The sequence below is a fragment of the Emydura macquarii genome, unplaced genomic scaffold (genome assembly GCF_026122565.2).
Source record: "Emydura macquarii macquarii isolate MOO-44397 ecotype Brisbane River unplaced genomic scaffold, CSIRO-AGI_Emac_v2 contig_2481, whole genome shotgun sequence".
Classification (NCBI taxonomy): domain Eukaryota; kingdom Metazoa; phylum Chordata; order Testudines; family Chelidae; genus Emydura; species Emydura macquarii.
The window spans coordinates 1,358,039-1,385,742 of record NW_027132618.1 but is presented as its reverse complement, the minus strand read 5'-3'; the positions used below and the strand labels follow the sequence as shown (position 1 = coordinate 1,385,742).

The window sequence follows — 27,704 nt, the reverse complement described above, 5'->3', positions numbered from 1 at the left end:
GAAGTTTCAGGGACACATACCAAACATATGACATTTTGTAATATCTTGTTTCCTATAATATAATGTCACATTTCATTATACATATCAGTCTAAAGAAAAAAAGATAAAGAGTTCTTAGAAAGCCATTTTTGACAACTTCTTTCATTGTAATCATATAATTGAATGTTGGCATATAAATTTCATTTACAAAACAATGCACAATGCCATACAACTAATCTGTAGGCAGGACAATAGAAAATGACTTATTCACACCTGTCCAGTTCTGAATATACAGTGAAGTTATGAACAGTTGTAGCTTCACTGCTTTAATAATGAAATCCATTAGGGACACATCGGGTAAGCGAAAAGACAATTAAAACACCTCTCTCTCTCTCTCTCTCTTTTATGAAAGAATGTACTGGTAATATGGTTACCCCAGAGCAATACAAACCTGATACAAAATTTTTATTAGGCCAATCTTGCAAGCTTTGGTCATGCTGTGAGGTACTTACTCATTGACTTCAGGAGGACTGTTGGAGAATATTCAACCTGTCCAGCATTATCGGATTAGTCCTGACATCTTCTCTGCAAGAGGCAAAAAGCCTCTTTAGTATTTCTAATAATCTATTTCTGATCCAAAAGTCTTTTCGTATGTGGAACTCTCAACAATATCAGGGTAACACCTTAGTTCACATATTATAAAAGTGCAAAAATAAAAATAAAGAAAGAAAGAAGAGAGAAAGAGAAGTGTATTTAATTGCTTTTTTCTTTACCAGCTATTATTTTAATATACTGATAAACTATACATGTGAGTATCTGTCTCACTTTGCCAAAATATTGTGTCCTGCTGCCCTTTGGCCGTTCTACTCAAGTGTGTAAGATCATGTTGCTCACTAACACCTGGAGGCTTGAGAGCCCTAATGCTGTTACACAGGTATGAGTGTTTCACAGTTAGTTATGTAGTTTACTTATATAATAATACCATTGTATCAATCTCCATGACCCTGGGTGTATGATGTAAATGAAATCTAATATCATATTAAAATAAACTTTCCACAATAAAAATAAAAAGCACAAACAGCCCCACCGCCAACCCTAGAGTAGTAAATAACATTGCAACAGTCCATAGTTAAGTAAACTCTTGATCAACTGAACATGCTCTGCACTGCTGTCTGAATGCCAGTAAACTCAGGCTCTGGCAGATTCCCAAAGAAAGTGAGTTCCATTGTAGGGAACCCTCCATTAAAGTTGCACTGCCTCCAGTGCTCAAAAGGGCATATGTACACACTGTCAGCAAATTCACCTTAGCTGATCTTAATTGTCATGATGGTAGATATGGAGAGAGGCAGTGCTTATGGTAGCTGGGTCCTAAATCACATCTCGCTTTAGATAATAGAACCAAACCTCCTGAATTGCACTAAGAACCAGATGAGAAGCCAGTGTAGTTCATGGTGTATGGATGTTCTGCTACATTCTCCTCTAGCTAAAGTTTGTGAGTGATCTCCATGGGCGTAAGTGCTGGAGCTAGGGGAGCTGGCCTGAAGTGGTTTTCATCATATACAGGGTTTACAGTTTGGTTCAATGTCTCTCAGCACCACCACTATACAAATTGTTCTAGCACCACTGTCAATGGGTGGGCTCAAACAGAACTCACCACACTATTCCAGCCTGGAGGTAGCAAGGCATGGATAATTATTGTAAGGTCCACAATATCAAATAAAGGCTGATACCTCTTAGATAACTACTGATACAAAAAATTATACAAGCAAGTAACTACTACTACCTGGTACTCTAAGAACAGCCTGTAGTTCAAAAGGCACCCTTAAAGTGCACACCTTTTGACAAAAGTGTTATGATTCTTTCCTAACAATTCATCAAGTTGCTTCCTCTACCAACCTACTTTCCTCTTCCCTCCCTCCTTCCTCCCCCTCCTCCTCCCCCCCCCGGATTGAGCTTCAGCCTTCTCACTGTCATGTAGTTCCCATACTAAGCTAGGTATTGAGGAAGCAAGGAAACTGTAACATCTTATCTAATACAAAAGAAGTTACACACTAATGGCAAGACAGCGTAAAGGATCTGATCCAAAGTTCACTAATATCAACAGGAATCTTTCCATCGACTCCAGTGGGGTTTGGATTGGGCACAAAATGCCTTACGTGGGGCTATCCGTAAATTATGTAACATATTAAGTCTGTTTGTTTGTTTCAGTGTTACAAGGAGCGGGTGGGTCTTGAAAATCACCAAAAAATGTGTTATGTAATTTATGGACAGCCCCCAATCTCACCTAGTGATCTGACAGTCTCAAGTAATACATGTTACACAAGAAAGGTAACAGACTTGTACCCTACAGGATTATATGTGAACGGGATGTTGGCGTGAATAGGCTTATCACACAACCATTTTGAGACTAAATTTTCAACCCAAGGACTGATGAAACAAGGAAAGACTTGATTTATTCTTGGATGATGATGACTTTGTTAGCCACTACCATGCAATGTAGAACTTGAGCTGCTGTTTGGGTCACTGTGTGCCATTGCCCAGTGTTCGGTATTAACCTTTTTTTTAGGCTAAATAATACAGCACATTCTTACAATGATTAAAGATAAGGAATATCTTTGTATAAATAGAATAAAAAAATGTTAGCTTGTTTGGTTTTTTACGCCAAAGATGGTCCTGTGAGGTTGATTGTAATGTTGCTTAAAACAGGGAGATGGTTTGGAATTGCATAATTATTGGTCAAAAGCTCAAACTATCTGAGGCATTCAACAGATGTAATAGAGGAAAAAATATACGTTTGTAATTTAATGATATATCAGGTTAGGTAACTAATATTAGAAATGATTTTTCAATATTGGTCAGTGATTTCTATACGGCGTCCAATTGCTTAATATTTCCAGATGTTAAAAACCCCATAGCAAGAGATATAAATACTAATAACTAAATAAGTCTAATGAGACAAAAATGAATTATTTAATTTACAGTGAAACATGTATGTAATATACATACAAATCCTGTCATAATGTTTGTATGAAGTACAGGGCAAATTAATTAAACAAGGAAAAAAGGTTATACTTTATAAATCTAACTCAGTAATGTTTTCTATCAGAGAAATTACTGTAGACAGAAGACAAACACCAAATACTGTCTTTTAAAATGAAAGTAAGATATTTAATTATCCACATACAACAGATCAGTTTCATATATTATTCTGACTGTTCTATAGGCTTGTCAAAAAAAGATTCTGATTTAAAAAAACAAAAACAAAAAACCTTCACTCCACAATGCATCACTAATTTCCATCAGGAAAGCATCCAGGAACAAATTGGAATGTTTGGGAATGCTTTTAGTTACCACTCAGTCCTTCCCTGATCATTTTAAAATAACAGAGGAAAAAAAGGAAAGCACTGAGCTTTTTCAGGTAAATTGCAGTAAATAGATATGTTGGAGATTGCTTGCATAGAAAGCTACTTTTCAGCAGATTACAGTTAATGTGAATTTAAACTGAGCATTTTGCAAATAACGTAATATCCCTTTATAGTCAGTTACCATGGATACACTTTACTCAATACAAAGCTTGAACTGTCAACTTGCATGATATATTGCAATAATTGAACTATGATAAATACAAAAAAAAAGTACTTAAATATTTATCTTTGCCAAGAATCCAAATATTTACTTTAAAATATCAAAGATAGTTGTGAGGACATGATAGCATGGATGCAGAAATTCAAGTATCATCTACACTCCTATATCTATACCTATAATATTTTTTCTAAATTACATTTAATATGAAAAGAAAAAAAATAAGGCAATCCAGCTCCTATTCTTAGGAAATCAATAGAAGCTGATTTAAATGGAAGTATGGTCAGATGGCATGTTTTAAAAATATATTCAAAACTACATTTCTTAAAATGAATTTCTCTTTTCTCTCCTTTTTCTGCCTTGCCTTCCATTAGAATCATTCAAATAAATTTCCATCTACAACCAGATTCTCTTACTCAATGGTGTACTCAATCTTGATCACCAAATTCTCTGATCAAATCACTGCATGAAAATGTAAGCCTTTCAAGTTCATATATGAAAGATCCAAATGACTTTTTGTACAGATATGTTACTTAAAGCATATTCTGATTTATAATACTACATATCTGCTTATATCTGACAGGCATGCCTTTCATTGAAACATTGTAAACTTGTCATAATAACACTACTTTTATTTCCTGAACAAACCATTCAACTCAAGACATTTCTCTCTTCGTCTTTAATGTGACAACTTTGAAATACCATTGAATTTGATGCAAATCAGAACGCCAGAAAAGCCTGCATTCCCTCCATTCTCCTATCCCCTTCACCTTCAATCTCCTTGTGTGTCACCTTTCCATGCCCTTCTGTTTCAGGAACTCCAACAATACTCATTCATTCCCTCATACCAGGGCCTATTGTCTTACGGTCTTCGGCTACCTGTTATTATCTATGCATACCACAACTGAGTTGCATTTGAGCAAAACATAAGATGGAATTCACCCACTAACCTCCGGAGAAGCCAAAAGGTTGCAGTGTATCCCCCCAGCTGCTAATGCATCCTATGTTTTAATGGTAGCCAATCCACTGCACTGGGACATCTCATTTGTTCCCTTGCACAGAAAACTCTGGTATAGCACAACAGGGGTGCAAATACAACTTTACATGGCCACTCTACCTTCAGTCCCAATGTGAAGCACAAATGACCTTTCGCCCACATCTTCCACCTCATGTCAATTTCACCTTATAATATTTCATAACGTAGATTTCCCACTTCTGGTATAGTTTTACCTACAAATCTTCAAGTATGTCATTTACATAAAGAAATACTATTTATTTCCAGGTCTTCTTAGCAGGGTGTATCAAAACTTTCTGCCATAGCAAAGAGCAGAGGACATATATGTACATCAAGAATTTCCTCATTGTTTACAGAAGTAACTGCAGCATTCACAAAGTCAGAAATGTCTTATGCACATCATTCCATTTACAAAACAATTAATTAATGACCAAAACACACTGTGGGAATAAAATTATACTTATCAACCTCAAGAAAGGTATTGTTTCATTGTTTTGAAGTAATGAAGCTGTTTAGTTATTGAGAACACTCCACTATGAATCTTTGAAATAGAATAACCATCCTAGAAAATATAAATTTGCCTGGAATGCATAATTCATTATAGAAATAAATAGATAGTGATAATTGACCAAGCTTATGAAGGCCCTACACTCCACTCAATGATATTTCTCTGTCCATCTGTAATGCAATAACTTTTGAATGAGGCATCCAATCAATTCCATAATTCCAGGGGAATGTTCTAAGCATCAATAGCCAGAACCCTATCGTGGTGAAAATCAGAAAACCAAAAAAGGAAAAATGGGGGACACACAAAGCCCCTGCCAGTTCTTTAGCACAGCCACAGCCTCAAGGATCTCTGTAATAAGACTGGAAATAAGGTGCTCAGACTAGAAATGAAGAATACATTTTTAACAGTGAGAGTAATTAATCACTGGAACAATTTGCCAAGTGTCATGGTGGATTCTTCATCCCTAACAATTTTTAAAGATTGGATGTTTTTCTAAAAGATATGCTTTCGAAATTATTTTTGAGACTTCTATGGCCTGTAATATACAGGAGGTCAGACTAGATGATCATAATGGTCCCTTCTGCCTTAAAATCTATGAATTATCTATAGATCAAAGAACTTCCTGATCTTACTCATTAATGCCTTCCAGCATAACAATAAACCTAACTCATTTCTGCTCATCTTTCCAATAGTTCAAACATGTTGATACCTCAAATTACTTCTCTCCTGGGCAGAAAGAAGGATAATTGTGATGGAAAGGAGGAAGGGAGAATAAGGGTGTGCACACAGCCATTGGCATGGGGGTAGAATAGAGGATACTCGGATGGGGGACTGGGGAAGGGGGCAGACAGATCCACTAGCACAGTGGCTAGGTGGAAATGGGAGGAAAGGAAAAATGGGAGGCAGACGAAGCCCTTGCCATGGGAGTCGGGGAGGAAGGGGAAAATAAGGGTTCACTCTGAACCCCTGCCATGGGGGAATGAGTGACAATTGGCATGGGGGGGGCAAACAGAACCTTAGGTGGTGGAAGATTGGAGGACCCTGATATGGGGGTAAGGGTAGGGGGAAATGGGAGGCATGGGGCTGAAAGGGGGTAATAAGATTGCACACAGAGTTTCTGTCATGGGGAAGTGAATGGGGGACCTTCAAATGGGGAAAGGGAAGCCACACAGAGCCCCCTAGAATGGGGGGGGAGGAGGGAATGGGGCCGACAGAATCCCTGGTAAGGGGAAGGTTGGAGGACTCTGATATGGGAGGATGAGGGGAAATGGGGAACATAAGGGAAAAGAGGGGAAGATTGAGGGAACCTGGTATGGGAGAAGAGGGATACACAGAACCACTGCTATGGGGAGAAAGTGGAAATAGTGGGGCACAGAGTGCATTTGTATGGCAGGGAGAATGGGGACACACAGAGACTGTGGTGAGCAGATAGTGTGGAGTTGCAGGGAATCTCTGAAAAACAGGGGGATGGCAGGGCGCTACACAGGGAGCTTGTGGGGGGAAATTTGTGTGTACTCCTTATATCCCTCCATTCCCCTCCACAAGCTCCCTGTGTACAATAAGTCCTTGTGCATGCAACAAGATCAGCTTACACAAGCTACAAAGCATATCACTCCCTATCATTAATTGTGACCGCATACAATCTGTGCCCAATCCTGCTGCCACTGAAGTCAATGGCAAAACTCTTATTGACTTCAGTGGGTGTAGGACTGGGCCAGAGATACAGACTACCCCTGGTAGTATACATTCAGTTGTAGGGAGAGTCTGATCTTGCATTCCTTGCACACTCAAAACACCCATTGACCTCAATGGGCATTTTGGGCATGCAAGTACTGCATGGTTTTTAACTGATTAAATTAAGTAAAGCATACAAGATCTGTGTTCTGCATTTCAAATATAAATAGATAGATATAGTACAATACAAATTAGCTGGATAGTAAATGAATTTACCCTCAGTAGCTGAAAGGATAATAATGATAAATGATTGAATAGCATGTTCAGGGAGTTGCTGATAGGTAACTCCTGCCTGTTAAGAAGCTGGGTTTTGTTTTATTCCCTTGTACAAGAGGTTGACTTCTGCAAAATTGGTCTAGTGTACAGGAATATATTTAGACTTTCAGGGCACATAAACCCTCAAAGGCTGCACATCTACTTTGCTGGAGAGGGCCCATATTTTAATGCCTTCTCAGTAACAGAATAACATCTTGCTTCTTTTATCAAAGTTAAATGTTTCTAGAAGATTGGAAATAAATAGTTTAGGAGGAGTAATTTTTCTATATAACTAATGTTAAAAATCTGCTTTCAACCTCCGAAAAATGCTACTTTCCTTTAGAAAACACCAGGGACAAATTCTGCCTTCAGATACCTAACCACAGCAATGGGAGCAATGGGAGCTGCAGTCAGACACATGGAGGCAAAATGTTCCCCTTAAAATCTCTAATGTTCAAAAGATATTTTGATATGTGTATTTTTTTTAAAAGTGCTGTTTGTAAGGTAAATTAAGTAACATACAATGGGACACTAGCAAGGTTTGATAAATATTGATTTTCAACAAATTGCTGAACAGTTAGCTGTCTTATGAATAAAATATTGTTACATAATCTAAGATCACCAGTGCTTTGCCCTAACTTCTGCATCCTTCATCTGGGTTTTAGATTTCGAGACAATGCATATTGGATAATCCACATTAATTTGTGGAGTAATGTTTCACCTGTCTCCATCCCACTACATGGATGATTTGCTCACCATCTGCGTGCAGAACAACTTCTTGTCTAACAAATATTCCATAAATATATAATTTTTTTAGACAACAGAAAAAATAAACATATTAAAAATTACTCAACCAGATTGCACAACTATGGGTAGAAATATTTTACATTGTTTGTGAACTTCAGGCCAGAACTTAGTTAAAAAACATTCAGTCACACTTACTTTGGTAGAGTTTTCAAATGATTTTCTCTTAATTCCAAGATACGCAATTTGACAAGTCTAGAAATATCAATATAAAACAACACGATTAATACATTCAAGAAAGAAATTATTTCTGAAACCAATAAGAATTACTGGAGAACTGTTTATTTCAGTACAAAAAGATGATAGCCACATATCTGCGTTATATTATTTTCATGTACCTGCCCAGTCTTTGCTGGAAAGTACTACCATGTGTCAATTACTGGAAATAATTCTAAATCAATTTTTGCTGATTATTCAAATAGGATAAATATGGTGAAACTTTATGTATCACAAATATTTCCAGTTCTGTAATAGTAACCAACTTCAGCTCAAGTAGCATCAGTTTTGATTATTAGCAATGGGATTTTGGTCTGAAAATCCTGAATACCCACATAAAGGGTTAAAATGGTTTAAAATATTTAGAGCACTTACACAGATGCATGGCATTTTGGATGACTGTTCACAAGTTTACACAAATTCTTGTAGAGCTCACAATTTCTTTTTGCATTTTAGGGCCTTGATCCTACAACTGTACACAGGCAAATTGCTGTCCAAACACAGATCCCCATTGACTTCAATGGGATTTAAGCACAAGTTTACAGTTAGGCATGAGCATAAATGCTCAGTTGAATTAGGGTCTATATACTGCAGTAATATACATCTTCAAAACATTATACAAACATTAAATAATGAATACTCACAACGCTCTTTGAGGTAGAACAGTAAATTCACAAATGGGGAAACTGACGCAAAACAGGGACACACAAATAGGGGTTGAGGAACCAGGATTAGACCACAAGAGTTTTCGGCTTTAAGGGCCGGTTCCAGTATTCAGCCATATTGACCATCCAACGCCTCCCACTGCCTTCAATGGACTTCAAATCATGCCACTACTCCTGTGTTCTTTAATCTCAGATGATCATTAACCCCAGTGGGCAAGAATATAGGAGCCAAGGGATAAAAACAGACCCCTACTCTTGATCCAAAGTCCTACAATTCCAGCTGTAGAGAATTTGTTTAGTGTGAACTGTTGTGATAATTGGGCCTGCAAATAAAGCCTAATTATAAGCTCAACTGTAAAATGTGAGGGAAAGTTCACAAGATGTCATGGTAACTTGTTACAACAAATGCTGATAGTAAAGGTGCAAAAAAGACAGAAAGATTGAATTAGCTCAAACAAAAAGTTCTACTGATATAATTCAAAGACTGTTAAAATCATGTCTAGTAAACAAAAACAGCGTGAGACTAGAAATCAATTAACCAAAATTGCTGTGTCAGAGATTAGGCCTAACTGGCAGACAAAAGATTGAGGGGATAGGCTAATCCACCCAACACTTCCTTTTGGGGTTCTTAAAGAAACTGACTTACGGGTGGGGGTGGGGGGAAATACAGATGAATGGACGGAGGCTACCCATGATGCTGGCTGACTGAGAGACGAGAAAAGGGGAAGGTGGGAGCTTCAGCATTATTGCCATCAACTTCACTGTCTCCTGGGACCCTAGACTTTCCTCATCCTAATCCTGAATGATGTCCTGACTAAGCCAGGATGGAAAGAGGGACCCAGATGACACTGACACCTCCACTGGTTCTGGAACCACCTGGGATATGAATCTTTGTCTCCACAACCTCTTCCCCCAGTGTATCCTTTTAATTCCCTACCTTACTTCTTTTCTTTCCTCTCTCTCTCTCTCCCCTTTTCCCTTCTGTCTAATAAGAGTCTGACTTGGCTGACCAGGACTGTATATTTTGCAACACGGCTGTAAGCCTGACCAGAAAGAGGCAGCATAATGCAATCCTCTAAACAACCCAATGCGGATACAAGTTTGCCAGGTCTAGGAGTGGTTGATAAGACTGCTTGCTGGGCCTGTGTTTCTCCGGCAATAAGGTTGCAAGTGAGAGTCAACACCAGGGACAAATGCTGCATTTTCTATCTTTGCTGTTCTTTTCTTTCCCCTTTTGTATGTGTTATCTTGTTTTGTCTTCTAGGAAATGAGATTGGAACACCAACAGCTCCAACCTACCTCAACTAATTTCTTTTTTTCTCCAAAACAACACTTATTACCATCTTTAAAATCATCTAAGAGACTGTCAAACAAAGGGGATTTTCCTTCTAAAAACTGTCTCCAGCTAAAGGGAAAGAGAACAAGGGATGTTGTTAAAATTAAAGCCTTATTTAATATATTACATTTCAAATACTTTAACTGTCTTTTTTCTTTTCTGTATCCTTAATAAAAGGTTAAAAAAATAATGGTGTATATGGCAAGGTACTAAATGGGCTGAGGTCCCTATGTACCAAACCACAAACTGTTAATGTTAAGTTAAAACTGTTTAACGTTGGTCAATTTCAAGGTCATGTAAACACCTTTGACTCTTTGGGCCCATAGATTCCATCTAAACTGAAACAACAGAATTTTCAAAGTGTTTTGGGAGCATGCAAAATTTGTACCAACAATTGTTTTCCCATGACTGACTGACTCCACTCTGCTCAGGCCTGAACTTTGTACAGGATTCTGTTAAACTGGGTCAAACTGCATAATTCATTTGAGGGATTGCCACTCCCTTGAGTGAGGCCATCCCAAAGCCATGCCATGAAAATCTTTTGTCTACATCACACCACTCTTTCTGATATGCCAAGAAAAGGTATTTTAGAAAATTTTAAAGGGTTTACAGCAATTTTGTTGATATTATTTTTATACCCCTCCACCTCTAAGAGCAGGCTCCCTTAGTATCATCGATCTAACTGTACAGACCTCTGAGGGAAAGAAAAAATAGAAAGTGCATGATAAATGCAACATGTACCATATATTGAGGGGATATCCCTGTGTTAAATTGCAGAAGCATGTCATGCATTTATTTTCAACTGATCTTTGACCACATTGCCTGCCCTCTACATGAAACCATCTCCCTTGAGACTTACTCTAAGATAGCAAACCACTGAGCAAATTAAAACAGCCAACATTTTTCTTCCTCGTTCTCTCTTCAAATGGGAATTTTTCCTCAAATTACTCCAGTCCAAAGCCCAGGACTGGTAAGATTCAGTTCTGGGTCAGTGTTTTGAAGTACAAAAAATGTAACAGCTTAAAATTCAATACCTCATTATCCCGCAGAGCCAGAAAAAGAGGTTTAATACCATTGGAAAGGGAGATTCCCAGATTACCAATGGGACCGAGCATTTACTTCTTAAGATAGCAGAAATTTGAAATCATGACTTTTTTTATGTATAGAAAAACTATTTTAAGTCATCATCAGAGCTTTTATGCCTCCCTCTGAGCCCTGCACAATTGGACTCATGGTAACTAAGGCAACCAGCTTTATACGCAGAAGGTTACAAGATATACTCCCAATGCATTTAAAAAAAAAAAACCCCACACACTAAAATATTCCTAAAATAGTTTTTTTCTGATACATATTTTGCAGATACAAAAAACATGATAGTGCTAAATGCTATAAAGGTTTTATCAGCATTCGTTTGAGATGATCTGCAAAGTAACTTGTGGCTTCACCACTCATGAATAGTCTGAACATCCCAAACACATACTGATAAAACCTTTATACCACACTACGATGTATTTCATGTGTTTAATCACATTTTCTATATCCTCAACACAAAAGGTAAATGTACTTTACATTTTTACTACATGTACATATAATGTATGGTAATACAGGGCCAAATCCTGCAATCCTTACTCAAGCAAAACTTCCCTTGATACAATAGGAGTTTTAGGCTTATAATCAGTTACATTAAGGTGGAAATCCAAACAGATACTGGCAATATCTTAAAATTACTCTCAGCAGTCATCAGAGTGGCCAAACTGCACACCCAGACAGCAAGACAGAAAAAAAGCAAAACAATAAACAGTGATGATTTGTGCAGTTCAAATACCATTCCAATGATTGTTTGGCCAGTCATAGCTAGTGCTAATGTCTGCCATCTATCAAGGCATCCAAGAATTGCGCAGTCACTGCCGGGTCAAAGAGCTACAAAGCAGTTTCAACTACAAAGCAGTTTCCAAGGGCAAAGTGTGCAATAGTGCACTTCCAACATCCTTATTGCCAACATTCAAACTATATTTGCTACCCTGTTTCTGCAGACTCAGCTTTTTAAAAATGTCTCCTGCTCCAACTTCTCTCTTATTTCTTGTTTTTTTCCTCCCCCTGGGTTTTCTGTTTTTTTTATTTTCTCAGCTTTGTCTCCTCTCTCTCTCTATCTGATCCAGCCTACATTCCCTTTTTCCTTTCTTCTCTGGCTCTCACTTTCACATCTTTACTTTGCTTTTCTGCCACACTCATTTAATTTTTCTCTTTCTTCCTGATTGGAGGTCCATGGATTCCTCACCAGAGTAATCAACCAGAAACAGACACTACCAGAACTGATCCTTCTTTTGTTCCTTCTGCCCTTTTGGTCACAATACAGCATTCACTTTTGGTCAAGAACAAGCAAAGGGAAGCGCAAACACTGGCCACTGACAAGCTGGATCAAAATGTTGCAGTAAACCAATTTGCTTACATAGTGCTGGCACTCTCTAGTTAGTTCTGGAGTTCATCATCCTAACTGCTTTTATTCTACTGTCCTCTGGCTTGGCACTATTCTCTCTCTTCCTAACTCACTTAGCAGCTCCCCACTACTCATGACCTTTTCCCCAAACCACACAGCTGACACCAATTCCAGTCCCACCACTTATCATTCATCAATACTGGACTGCAGGGACCAAGAATAATGTATTTTCTGATTTTAATGCATACAGCTCCTAAAGATCTTTTAAAACTAAATCAATTGCTTGTGAAGTAGTAATGGGGTGTAACGATTAACCCTTACCTTCCAAAATTAGCTGGAAGAAACTCCAGAAAGGCATCATTTAGGTAGAGCTGAGTCAAGTTTAGAAGCTGTGTGAAGCCATCTGGCAACCTAAAAAGAAAGTAAAGATTTAGTTCCTGAATCTTGGTTGCTACAGAAACAATACAAATGTAAATCTCTAAGGAGAAGTATGAGAAGTTCTCCACCTTATGCCTTTAGCTACACAGATAGTGAAGAAGAAGTATTTATTGAGTAACTTGTTACAGATGGCTTTTTTGTCTGTTATTAAAACGAATAGCACACAACTTTTCCCTGTTGCTGTGACAGGATGAAATGTATGTGTCTGACATTGAAATGGCTTCATCCTTCTCTCTTGTCCTACTTTAAGGTTTTTAGCATAGGATTTTTTACTGAAATGGCAAGTATATATTGAGTGCTTCACTTTTCATAACTTCCTGAATGGGACTCAATTTCTCTATGATATAGCATGTCTTTTGATTATAAAAGCAGTAATGCAATTGTATATAGATTACAGGTCCAGTCACTACTGGTCTGAACTGTGTGTAGTCATTTATACCTAAAAGTCTAATTTGGCAGCGTTTTACATCCACTTTACACTGGTGTAAATGAGTACATAAATTGCAGGTGCCTAATAAATTCAGGTTGTGTGGATCATTTGAGTTGAGAAAAACAGTCATATATAACCACTAATATACTAAATAAAGTAGCATGGGTACTTTACTGAAGATGGGAAGTATTTGAGTATAGTTGATTATTTTTTCTTGTAAGTGCATTGTAGCCTAGTTTCTGTACGAAGCCTTACCCAATGCATTCCCATGCTTCTTCATACTATTAATCAGTCAGATTTATTTGCAGCATCTAGCTCAAACATCCATGAAATAATTTTTGATGTTGTCATGAAGAAGAACACTAATGGTACTTACTACAGATACCGCCATAAAATAAAACATTAAGCCAACATTCTGCATCTCTAAAGAAAAATGTGTGTAAAAGAGAAATTTTGTTTGTGTGTCTGCTTACTATAGACTTGCAAAAGTTCATTGACTTAAATATCAGAAGAGCTGGACCCCAAAGGGTCATAGAAACCATTTGATATTTCATGGATCTGGATCTGATTGTGGGTGAGAGCTCTTTATCTGTGCTCTGGCATGGTGCAAGTTTACTAATTATTGCACCATAAGGTTAATGTACATTGAATAAAATAAGACTGATTGGTTACTGGGAGCTATTTATGCACATTGCAGTTACTGTGTTATGAGAAAAGCAGGGTTTGTTGTGGATTTTTTTTTTTTAGCTTACTGTACCTCATTTTTACTGTACTTTAAAGTTATTGAAACATGAACGAGGCATGCTGGTTTACAAGTTACCATTCCTTATAGTCAATGTGCACATTTTCCTCAAGAAGTGGTATGATCCTGATACTGTGGAGAACTTTGGGTTCAGTGCTGACCTGAATCATGCTGAGAGGAGGGAGACAAAGGTGGCTCAGAACCAAATCTCCCAACCCTGGGCCAGCCAAGGTGAGCTAAATTGGCCCTCTGCACAAATTAGAGCAGCCACTGGGCTGCTGGGTAGAACAGACTCCTAGGATAAGTCTACACTGCAATAAAAAACCTGCAGCAACAAGTCTCATAGTTCAGGTCAATTGGCTTGGACTTGGTCTTGCGGGGCTCAGGCTGCGAGGCTAAAAACTGCAGAGTAGACATACCATAGAGACTTTTCCATTGGTTCCCCACACACAAGCATCCCCCACCCCCACCGCATCAGATGTAGACAAGAGAAACTAGCACAAAACAAACTATGCTTGCCCAGAACTACCCCTGCTGTGGGAATAGGCAGCCACCCCTATATGGAAGCTTTAAAATTATTACAGGTTACAGAATGCATAACATTTTCAACATGGTGGCATGCAAACCTAGTCACTGTCTGGGCAGGATAGAGTTATCTAGGTAAATTGGCTAGGCAACCCAAGGAAATTCCATACAAACAGTACATTATTTAGTTAATATTGAGGTGGGAAAATTAAGTATTTAACCATTGACTTTAACCAGATTTGCATAAGAGTTTTGCTGGATTGAGCCATAGTCCTCAATACCATGTAGAACTGAGCCCATTAAATAGAAGGCCTTATTACACCTCAGAATATGGAAAAGATGCTACAGATACCAGGCCAAACAATGTCACACCAAAGAGCTCAAATATTACATTATCCTTTACAATTTTCTGTTGACACTATAATCTTGCAATTATTAAATAAACACTATATAATAAGCATACATTTTAAAACAGTTTAACAAACCATATATTTTTGAACTACGGGCCTGACTGGATAAACCCTTATTCACATGACAGTCCTTACTTAGATAAATCAGGGTTTGCAATATTATGTACTTATTTTTCAAAATGTAATCATTTAAAGTATAATTAGTTTTACGGTTCAGATTAATGCAGGAATGAATTTTGAATACTTGAACAAATATTTCAATTAACATGAGATTACACCTTTTCTTTACATCAGTATTTCATTTTGAATATCTTCATAACACACTATAGGGCAAACCATAAGATATAGATCAATAGCTCAGTAAATTCCACTGCATTTTCTGTCAAAGGTTAATCTGAAAGTTACATTTACAGACTTTAATATTCCCAATCATTAAAAGAACATATATGTACATTTAAAATTGCAATGTAATTTTAGAACAAAAACTTTGGACAATAAAATTGACTGCAGGAAACCACAGAAATATACCATAAAACAAGAAATAACATTTAATTTTGACCTGAAACAAATTACTATTACCAACATTTCAGCCATCTTTTTTTTTCTGGTTTTCACTTGGTCTTAGACCCTAATTCTGCAGTTGTGCTGTGCATGAAATCCATTCATTTGAATGTCAAATATTAAAGAACTCTCTGTTTATCTTTTGCATCTATTATATAATAACTAGAAACTCATTTTCATAGTTGCAGTTTTAAAATGCTTCAATGTGCACTTTGAATTACCTACATATGTGATATGTTGGAAAATCACTTTTCCCTGTACTCATGCTTCCAGGCTTGCAGCAGTTGACAACATCAAGCATAAGATATAGTCTGAATACTGCATTTTGCATTGTTTCATATGTTTATGTTATCAACTGTTGCAGGGAAAATCCTAAACTCAGAACTTGGGTGCTGGCCCTCCCAAAGATCTAGGAACACACTTAACTGTACATTTTTGCAGGACTGGGATGTTGGAAGGGTAGTAAGGAAAGGTTTTCAAATATGTTATGTAAATTTGGAAAGTAAATATTAGTATTTTTGCAATCTACGCATAACGTATTTTCTATCAGAGTAAAATTCACCCCTTCCACCAAAAATACAAAGTGATAAGACTTCGTACAAGGCATTAAGTGAATGACCCACTGACATACAAGTCATGATGCTGCATGTGACTTTTGTATCAATTTACGGACATGAATAGTAGCTACAGAAAATCCTACCCAGTGGATCTGCATAAATGAAGATCCAGAGTGGCCCTTTCTCAACAACCTGGATCTGCCTATAATGACTCCCTCTATGCCATTTTAGGGCTTGTTTACACACAAGCTTTCCATGCAATAACATCCACGTAGACAATGCTAAAGTGCAGTGAAAGTCCTGGAGTGCGGCATGGCATATTGCTACTTGAAAACATAGTATACCAACTAGATTCGCACCCTGGCTTGCTGCACACCACCTCGCTGTACAAACAAGCCTTTAGAGTATTAGGAATCAGCCCCCTCCAGGGGCAGAAGCCTAGTACATGACTACTCTGCTGTTTTCTCTCTCTGTCTGTAGAGGCATTGCAGGTCTTGAGTGGTGTAGAGAGCTGTGCACAGATGCATCAGCTTGGGTGAATTTCACCCTTAATATAATTTAAATATAGTAATATATAATTAATATAATAATATATAATTATAAAAATTAAATGAAATGAACTTTTACATGAACTTTGCAGTGCACTTTTACTTTTCACTTTCACATATAAAATATCTGCAGTGATAAATATAAATATAACTCAAATTACTGATACTCACTTAGAAATTGGATTGACACTGGCTTCAATAATTGTTAAACACTTACAGCACTTTATAGTTTCTGGAAAATCTTGAATCCCTAGAAAGAAAAAAGTTTGAAAGGTATTATAAGGATGTTCTATGAAAAAACTGCTAAATTTGCTTTTCTTCTAAATATCTTATTTAGTCAAGGTAGATGTCTTTAAGTTGGCAGGACCTGATGAAATACATCCTAGAATACTTAAGGAACTGGCTGAAGAGATCTCTGAGCCATCAGCAATTATCTCTGAGAATTCATGGAAGATGGAGTAGATACCCAAGGACTGGAAAAGAGCAAATATAGTATCTATCTATAAAAAGGGGAATAAGGACAACACAGGGAATTATAAGCCAGTTGTCTTAACTTTGGTACCGAAAGATAATGGAGCAAATAATCAAACAATCAATTGGTAAGCACCTCGAAGAAAATAAGATAACAACAGTCAGCATGGATTTGTGAAGAACAGATCATATCAAACCAACCTAATAGCCTTCTTTGACAGTATAACAAACCTTGTGGATATGGGGAAGCAGTAGATGTAATATATTTCAACTGTAGTAAGGTTTTTGATATTGTCTCAGATGGCCTTCTTATGAACAAACCAGATAAACATAGGCTAGATCAGTGGTTTTCCACCTGTGTTCCATGGACTCCTGCAGATCCACCGACTATGTCTAAGACTTCCAAAGTGGTCTGCACCTCCATTTGAAATTTTGTAGGAGTCCACAAATGAAAAAAGATTGAAAACTACTAGACTATATGAAGCTACTATAAAGGTGGGTGCATAACTGGCTGGAAAACCATACTCAGAGAGTAGTTATCAGTGGTTCACAATCAAATTGGAAAGGCATATCAAGCAGGGTTCTGGAAGGATCTGTCCTGGGTTCAGTTCTATTCAATATCTTCATAAATGATTTGGATAATGTCATAGAGAATACACTTATAAAGTCTGTGGATGATACCAAGCTGGGAGAGATAGAGGATAGGATTAGAACTCAAAATGATCTTGAAAAAATGGAGAAATGGTCAGAAGTAAATAAGATGAAATTCAGTAAGAACAAATGCTAAGTACTACACTTAGGAAGGAATAATCAACTGCACAAATACAAAATGGGAAATACGGCCTAGTAAAGAGTACTGCAGAAAAGGATCTGGGGGTTATAGTGGATCACAAACTAAATATGAGTTAATGTAATACTGTTGCCAAAAAGGCAAATTTCATTCTGGGATGTATTAGCAGGAGCGCTGAAAGCAGTTCCTGAGAAGTAATTGTTCCACTTTTCTCAGCACTGATAAGGCCTCAGCTGGAGTATTGTGTCCAGTTCCGGACATCATATTTCAGGAAAGATGTAGACAAACTGGAGAAAAAGTCAAGAGGAGAGCAACAAAAATGATTATAATTCTAGAAAATTTGACCTATGAGGAAAGATTGAAATAATGGGTTTGTTTAGTCTGGAGAAGAGAAGACTGAGGGGGGACCTGATAACAGTCTTCAAGTACATAAAAGGTTGTTATAAAGAGGAGGGTGATAAACTGTTCTCTTTAACCACTGAGGACAGGACAAGAAGTAATGGGCTTAAATTGAAGCAAGGGAGATTTAGGTTAGACCAAAGGAACCAAACCAAAAACAAAACAAAAACCCACCTTCCTAACTATAAGAGTAGTTATGCACTGAAACAAATTACCTAGGGAGGTTGTGGAACCTCCGTCTCTGGAGGTTTTTAAGAACAAACATCAGTCAGATATGATCTAGATCAGGGGTTTCAAACATACAGCCTGCGGGCCAGAGCCTTTTTGATCTGGCCTACGTTCGACCAGCTTAAGTGAGTCGTGCTGCCGCCGAAAGTGCCACTTTAAGACATTTCTCTGCGTATGGCATTGCCACTTTAAGAGATTTGTTGGCGGAGGGCATTGCCACTTTAAGAGAGTCTTAAAGCGGCAATACCTTCCTCCACAGAACCCAGCCGCCGGAAAGCGGAAGACTGATTTTTTCAGTGGCAGGTATTGCTCCTTGAAATCCCTTAAAGCGGCAATGCAGCCAGGCCCCCCCGTGAAATCCCGCCGCTGAAAAGGGTTGATGCTGCACTGCCAAAAAGGAGAAAATGGCCCGAATTTTTCGGCGGAGGGCATTGCATGGCCCCTGTGAAGTGCAGTTTATGCGAATTTGACCCGTCACCATCAGCGAGTTTGACACCCCTGATCTAGATAATACTTAGTCCTGCCCAGTACAGAGGACTGGACTAGATGACCTCTTGAGGTCCTTTCCAGTTTTACATTTCTATGATTCTATCTTCACCGAGTAGTTTTCAATATTAATGTAGAGTACAGCTATAAATTCAGGTCAGCATTGAGCCGTAATAGGTTTTTGTATCTTTTTTTTAAATATTAGTGATCTTTCAGTTGTATATGAGACGGCTAACCAAAAGGTGCTAAAGCTTATATTCCCCAAATCAATTCTAGTATTTGGGCAAATTCTTCTGGCAGATCCATAGGACAGTAGCCACCTTGGGTACCATATTTTGCAAAACTCACACTGAATCCAATGCTGAGTACCACCAATGTAGGGTTATGAAGAGTATTTTGTCAATATTTTGTGACCGTGACAGTTACGATTAAAATATGAGAACTGGAAAAAAATTATATATTGCAATTCTTGATTATGAATACATTAGAAAAATACCTTGTACCCTAGGGTTTCAGACAAGTATTCTTCAGTCAATGATAATTGCAATTGCTATCCAAGGCCTATGTTGTGTCCAGCAAAGAAATGACTAGGACATTACTTTTATATTGAACAGCAGGAGGCCATGGTACATACAAAAATGCTTATGTGGCTCTCCATATATGGACTTAAAGTCTAAGTCCCCTTCATCAAGCCTCACTGAAGTACAGATTCCAGCCTACAAAAAAGATCCAGAAGTATAAAACAGCAGAAAACTATATTGGACATTTCCTTAATAAGTTAATTTCACTCCTACTCTATGAAATAACTTTCCCCTAACTAAGTTGATATACATGCAAATTGTGAGAGAGAGCAAAAGAGAGAAAGATATGGCTCTCAATGGTCTATGGAAGTGTAAGAATCAAGCATGGATATCAAGAAAGAAATAGCTAATAATTACAAATGTATGTGTCAGGATGCATATCAAAGCATAACAACTGAGTTCTATCCATTTTGGCTTAAAAAGATTAAATAAGAGTGGCACTTAATTCCTTAACCATTCTCAAAATCCATTGACCTTTCTCAGACTATTACAAATGCTTACATTAACTACTTGCTTCTCTTCAGGAGAGCATAACTGGAATAAATACAAATTCAACTTACTAATTAAGCAAGACAAATAGATCACAGATAGCTCAATAGACCAAGAAAATGACAATATACTTACTTAATTGCATAACCAAATTATGGATTCAAGGAAATCTGTTTGATAGATATTGTGTTCTGGGATACGAAAAGGTGACAGAATAAGCCCAGGTTTTGTAATATATTAATTTTCTCTATTTCTAAATCACTGCAAAGCCAACATGAATGTGTCTCCTTTCACTTTCAGTAGGTTTCTGATAAAGATTGGAAACGCCAAATTTTCAACCTAGCCTGAGCCAAACTTTTTTCTTTGCACCCACAATTTTGCTGCAAAGAAATTCAGATACTTGCATATCTAAGTACTTGATTCATGAGTATAAAATCTGCTATTTAGCCATCTAAATGACAAGAACAATATTTATAATATTGGTACAAAATCAGACACTAATTGAAAATCTGATTGACTGAAAATCTATCCTAAATAGTCTATGCATAGGTTACTGTGTTCCTAAAGTGTCGGGACTGTGAAAAACATTTGCAGCATCGTATCCTGCCATTGTTCCCTGTGCAGAACTGCCACTGAAGCCAGTGGGAATTTAACTTTTGCATAAATAGAAGGACATAACTCAAAAAATCACAATCATGGCAGGGTTAGCAGTCTTTCAGGTGTGGCTACTGGTGCAAATAGAAATGCACAGCATTTACTAGCAGCAAGAACTGCTGATATTCTCTATTCACTGACCTTTCTCCATGCAAATGTGTTTTGAGGGATATTTTTCCTGAAAAAATGAGTTTTAAAATTGAGAATCTTCCAAAGATTTGACTGGTTAAAATGTTAGAATATTTTAAGTTATCTATCTGTATCAGTATGACAACTGCCTGTATTCTAAGCCCAGTGAGTCATTGCTTGGTTACTTACGTTAATTTTCTTTATTAGACATGACATGGAAACAGATTCTGGCTCTTTGTTTTGTGAACTGAGTGAAATAACCTGATAGGTGACTAAAAACCCAAAGGCAAAATCAGCTATAGAGTACAGATACAAAAAAAATTACACCTGAGCATGTCACCCATGGACTAGGAAAATACAGTCCTATGCTGTTAATGGAAATGAGTAGCTTTGTGCTATTTTGTGTTCAGTTTTAATTATTATCTTTATTTTGAGGATGAAAAAGCAAAATGTCCATACCTGATATAGGGTGTTAGAATATACTTTGCAAATATTTGGGTATTTATCTGCCCCCAGAATAAAAGAGAAGATTTATTTTCTACTAAATACTTCTTCCTTTCATTTATTTTTGAACTGCTTGTCTTTTCCTGGTTGTACTTCCTGTCTTCTCTGGCCTCGTTTATAATCCTGAGCATCTCAAGCTTTGTCCTTGGGTAAAATTTTCAAAAGCATCTTAAGCCCAGTGATGGAGAATCCATTACAAACTTTGATAAATTGTTTCAATGATTAATTACACTCACTGTTAAAAATGTGTGCCTTATTTCACATTTTAATTTGAAATTTGAAGAACTTTAACTTCCAGCCACTGGCTCGTCTAAGTACCTTTGTCTGACAGATTGAAGAGATCTCTATTATCAAATTTTGGTTCCCTCTGTAGGTACTTAGAAACTGTGATCAAATCACTCCTTGCCCCTCTCTTGAGCAAGGGAAGTGGACACTGAGCATTATCTGCCCTGCTGCACTCCATGGAGGTGAGCAGGGGAACCAGGTGCTGAATTTATTCATTTATTTCACTATCACTAGTTTGTCTCTCATATTGCTGCTTCAGAAGATTGCTTGGAGAAAAGCAAGCAATTTCCCAGTTCTCAAAGACTTGGGATTTGTCTCCCCTTCCCTGTATGGGATCTCTTTGGGTCTTTCACTGAAAGGAATTGGCCTGGGACTCAGGAACGGACTCCCCAGAAGCTCTACCCTTTCTCCTGCATGTAATCCATATGGGCTAGATAGGTCTGTGTTTCCTTTGGAGGTCTCAGCCTTGAGGCCTATTACCCCTTACCGCTGGTGTTGGCAGTGCCCATGCTGTGTCCAGTGCTCCTCCATCTATGACCCATGGGGAAGAAGAGAGGGAGATGGAGGCTGAGGTCTGCAGTCAGAGGCATGGCTACTTTTGCAGGTACTATCTTCTATCTAGTGCACTGCCCTTCTGGTTTCATTCCCCTCATGGAGATGGGAAACTGGTGGCTGCTTTCTTCTGGAGCCAGCTCTTCTCCAGTCTTACCTGCCTCCTTTCCTGTAGGAGGGTGGCACTGACGCAAGCCCACCAGGCTTGGGCTGCAAGAGAAACTGCACTCTACTCACAGACCTAGCCACGCTCCATATGGAGACACATGAGAAGGGGGAAAGTAGGATGCTCTGTCCCTTCCTTTTACCTCTGGCTTTTCTCAGTCTAGCTCTCTCCCTGAGTTTATCTTCACTATAAAAAAAAGGTGTATTCTTAACTCAAAATAACACAACCTGCTAGCTTGTGCAAAAACTATAACCTGTCTTCACTAGGATTTTACATTAAGTTACCTAACTAAGTTAAGAACATGCCTTTTTTTCATAGTGAAGACAAGATCCCCGAACCCTGCAGGGGCAACAGTCACTGCAAACGCCTTGGAAAGGGAAGTGGAGTTGAGTGGACAATTTCCCCAAAAGGCAAACGCAGTCCTGGGACATGCTGGGAGTTAGACAGAAATGTATTAACTAAATTGTTAGTCAAAAATTTTGAAATAAAGTTTGAAATTTTTCTCTGAAATGCTCTGGAGCAAGGATGCCTGGCTGAGCCATGGGCCACTTTGGAGGCAGAATAAAATGGAGGGAACTTAAGGGGGCAGAGTATTCCCCTGCTGCCAGTGATTGACATGTCTAGTTCTGCCCCTAAACTGTAAACAGGATGAAGTAACACATTTGTAACCTTAGTAACCTTAAGAACCTTAGCACCATGAAGAATATCTATTCTAGTCACTATAAAATTCAGAAGAAAGCAGGAGTAGGAGTCAAAATATATTTTTAAAACAGTTTTGACCAGAATAAAATGATTCAGGTCTACAGTGCTAAAGAATTGTCTGGATTTTGTATTTGGGATCATCACCTATACCAATAATGAAGAGAATAGAAGAAGAGAAAATCCAATTAGCTAATTTTGCTACTTCAGTGAAAAACTGAACATAACTAATCCATGCTATGGTACTGCCATCTGTCTCCTAATCACTCCATAGTTCATGCTATGCCGAAACTTGAATATCACTAAAATCGTTTTAATTTCAACATTCAGATTAATTGTTGACTTGCTAAATGATTAAACTATTCATCACATTATTTTATCAATTTTTAAGTTTCACTTTATCTGCTACTGTATATTGTTGTGCATTGGGAACATATTAATCCTTACAAAACAAAATGAATGTCAGGTTCTATAGCTATTTTACGCTATCAAGGCCAAATTCTGGCAGTCATTGCACACGGATGTGTAGGAGAAAAGGGGGATGAAATCTTTACAGACCACAAGTGAAATGTCAGACAGGACACTCTGCCACATCCCACTGAATGGAATGGAACTACTCTTGAAGTAAACAGAAAGCAAAATTTAGCTCATTTGTTTTTGTGTTTTCTAGAAGAGTAATTTTTTCATTCATTAAGCATTAAAATCTTATTACAGCAGCACTATGCAAAATGTTCAAAATTTTCAACGCAAAATTTCAAATTATTTTATTGTTATGTTCTTACCATTTTTACTGATGTCAAGTTCCTTGAGATTAACTAAACTGGCAATAGTGGTTGGCAGGCTTGAAAGGTCGTTGTCTGGTATACTCAATTTACGTAGAGCTTGACAGTTGAACAATTGCTACAACATGAAAAATAACAATTGCAATTAACATGTTTTAGTAAAATTCAGTTTACCATTGTTGTTTAAACAGAGATGCAATAATAACTGTATCATAAAATACTTTGAGGACAGCAAAATATTAGGCTAAAAATAACCTGGAACCAATATTTTAAAACAGTTTGAGAAGACATGCTTACATATTACATTATACTTTAAACAAGGAAGATTATCCATAGATGTGCTGCCTACAAATAATTCCTAATGAAATATAGTTTTAAGATGGACCTTTATAAATTTATTAATGGGATTATATGATGAGGTTGTTCATGATAGCAGGGAACTGCACTTGATGATCCAAGTAGGTCCCCTCCAGTCTGATATTTTTATATCAATAATAGAGCTAGTTGAAAATTTTTCAGCAGAACTATTTTCCATCAGAAAATGCAAATTCTTCAAAATTAAAATGTTTCATGTGAATGTATCAATTCTGATGAAATTGGGAAAAAGATGAAATATTCATTTCATTTCAATAATGTCAATAAGGTAAAAAGTTTCATTACAACTTTATACTTCAATTCATTTTGCTTCAACTTTTATGCTATATTATAATATTTATTTTAATAGATTACATTTTTCAGAATTTTCACTCCATATGAAATTTTGAAATTTCTGCTTTTTGTTCTAATTCAGAACATTTTTTTCCCAAATGTTGCAATTTTCCATGGACCAAAGTTTCATTTTCTGACCAGCTCTTGTCAATATATCACATGGTAAGCATTTATACTGCTGCTTCTTCCATACAATAGCAATTGCTATCCAACTGGAGCAACTTCAAACACAAGATAAATAGTAAAATAATGAACACCATACTGAGAAAGATATGTCTCTAGGGCTAGAATGTGACATTTAGACAGTCCGTTTTAAGGGGCAAGTATGGAACTTTTTACAAGGAGTAAGCGAGCTGCACCTTCAAGATGGTGCAGCCTGCTCTCCATCATTCACTCAGTGCGTTTCTTAAGATGAGGCAGGAATGAGAGGGAAGCCATGGCACATCCTCACCCCCATGGATGAATGCAGGGAACAGTCCACATGCTCTCCACACACACGGAGAGTGTGTGCTACTATTAATATAGAGGACATATAATGGAAAATAGATTGGGGGAGAGGAGGACAGGGAAGCTCAGTGCATGTCAGGCTGATCTGACTATTAAAATACTCATGTCACCAAGAGCACAACCCTGCATGCAGCTGGCTTCTGATATTTGGGAAGCTACCTGCCTGTCAGACAGACTGCATACATCTTGCAGTACATAGGAGTTTAACCCCAACCCCTCATTTCTTTACTGGTTTCTTAAGATGTTCCTTTGTAAAAAGTAAGTTCATTATTACCAGTCACATTACAATGATTGGAAAACAAGTTCATCCAGTGGTCTTGCATGAGTCTATGGATTCTAAACAAAGCTTACTTTCCTTTGAAAGAATCTTTATGACTATTCTCCTTTGAAAGAATCTTTATGACTCTTCAGAAATTAATGGTGTTTTCAAAACAGCTTTGATATATCTTTGTTGCAAAGTTTCATATTCAGACATCTAAATTTGTACTCAAAAGTCCATTTGAAAATGTAGATTATTTACTCAGTTTGGGAATCAAATCAAAGAAAGCTGGGCTCAGGGAATTACCAGGGAATTAATTACAGGGAATTAATGATGCTCAAATGCTAACGTGAACTAAATAGGTCAGTTAACGTAAATTTTTGCTTATTTTCAGGCTTTCACTTTTTTTTTTTTTTTTAAACTATAACTTTCCATCTGAGCATTTTAACAACAAGAAACCTCTGTGCTGCTTTTCCAGGCAGTCTACTTTCTCCCTAACTGGAGGTTCAAAACCAGGTTTAACTTTAATGGGAATCACATGAATAGAATATGGCCAACAAATAGGAAACTGAATTCTTTTAACTGAAAGACTTCCTCTAGGCTGCCTATATGCATTGTCTGACACTTTTGCTATTAAGCCTTCTCTTTTCCTTTCAACAAAGGCATTATCCGAAGAAATATTTTTATGTTTATTACAAAAATACCATACACATGTAGAGGGGCATTTTCAATGTAGAATTAAGAAAACTTACATTTCTAAAGAAAATTATTGCAAGCTGGGGCTTAGGACACTTACTGTTTGCCCCTGCTCCCAAACCTATTTGTGCAATTCTGTTTCTAGCCACTGGTACAAAAAGGAAACTGCTCTCAGGAGGAAAGTGTATTTCTTAATAACACTATATACAAAAACACACTCTTTTAGAATGCAGATCACAATCAGCATCAGTGCATCCTCTGTTTTTAAGAACTGCAGCACCTCCAGGGGGGATTATGGAGTCAGGTAAATATAGATGCTATATGGACTGTAGCTACAATTTCTAGCCACTAGAGGTCTTCATTAGTTCTATACCAATACAACAGTAAGCTATGTATTGTAACTAAATCATAGAAATGTAAGGCTGGAAGGAACCTCACTGAGAAGTCTTCAAGTCCAGCCCTTTGCACTGAAGCAGGACCAAGTATATCTAGACCATCCCTGGCAGGTAAACAGTGTATCTTGTTTTTAAAAACTTCCAGTGATGGCATTATCCTTTCCTTTCTGCAACCTCCCTTGGAAGTCTATTCCAGTGCTTAACTACCCTTTTAATTAGAACGTTTTTCCTAATATCTAATCTAAATTTCCCTTGCTGCAGATTAGGCCCAATACTTCTTGTTCTAACTTCAGTATGGATTAATCACTGTCTTCTTTATAACACTTCTTCCCATATATGAAGACTGTTACTAGGTCTCCCCTCAGTCTTCTTTTCTCAAGACTAAACATGTCCAGTTTTTTAACCTTTCCTCATAGATCAGGTTTTCTAAGCCTTTTATCACCTTTGGCATTCTCTTCTGTACTCTCTACAATTTGTCTACATCTTTCCTAAAGTGTGGCACCCAGAACTCTAGATGAGGCCTGATCAGTGCTGAGTATAGCGGGTCAATTAACTTCCATGTCTTACATACGACACTTCCGTTAATACACCCCAGAATATTAGCCTTTTTCACAACTTCATTGCACTGTTGACTCATATTCAATTTGAGATCTACTAAAACCCCCTGAATCTTTTCAGCAGTACTACCACCTAGCCAGTTACGCCCCATTTTGTATTTGTGCAAAGAAAACTACTCTTTGATTATGGTCTTTGAACTTGCTGTGCATCCACCTTTTAGTAAATTCATCTGGACCATATTTCCCTAGTTTGCTCATGAGAATGTCATGTGGGACTGTGTCAAAAGCCTTACTAAAATGAAGATAGATCACATTCACTGCTTCCTTCCTATCCACTAGGCCAGTAATCCTGTCAAGGAAGGATATTAGGTTGGTTTGGCAAGGGTTGTTCTTATAAATCTGTGTTAGCTATTCCTTATAACCCTATTATCCACTAGGTGTTTACAAATTGGTTGTTTAATAATTTGTTCCAGTATCTTTCCAGATATCCAAGTTTGGCTGACTGGTCTATACTTCCCCAGATCCTCTGTGTTCCTCTTTTTAAAGAAAGGTACTATATTTTCCTACCTCCCATCCTCTGGGACCTCACCTATCGTCCACGTATTCTCAAAAGATAATTGCTAAT

General features: G+C 37.5%; 1 protein-coding gene across 1 annotated transcript in view; it reads right to left on the bottom strand.

Annotated features, from left to right (window-relative positions):
• LRRC7 (leucine rich repeat containing 7) overlaps window positions 1-27,704 on the bottom strand; it is a 298,856-nt gene that overhangs the window by 153,597 nt on the left and 117,555 nt on the right. Inside the window, exons 4-7 of the mRNA XM_067563316.1 lie at window positions 23,958-24,075; window positions 16,914-16,992; window positions 12,853-12,942; window positions 8,016-8,072 (exon numbers count right to left, since the gene is read on the bottom strand). Coding sequence (XP_067419417.1) covers window positions 8,016-8,072; window positions 12,853-12,942; window positions 16,914-16,992; window positions 23,958-24,075 — 344 coding nt within the window. The remainder of the gene's footprint in view (window positions 1-8,015; window positions 8,073-12,852; window positions 12,943-16,913; window positions 16,993-23,957; window positions 24,076-27,704) is intronic.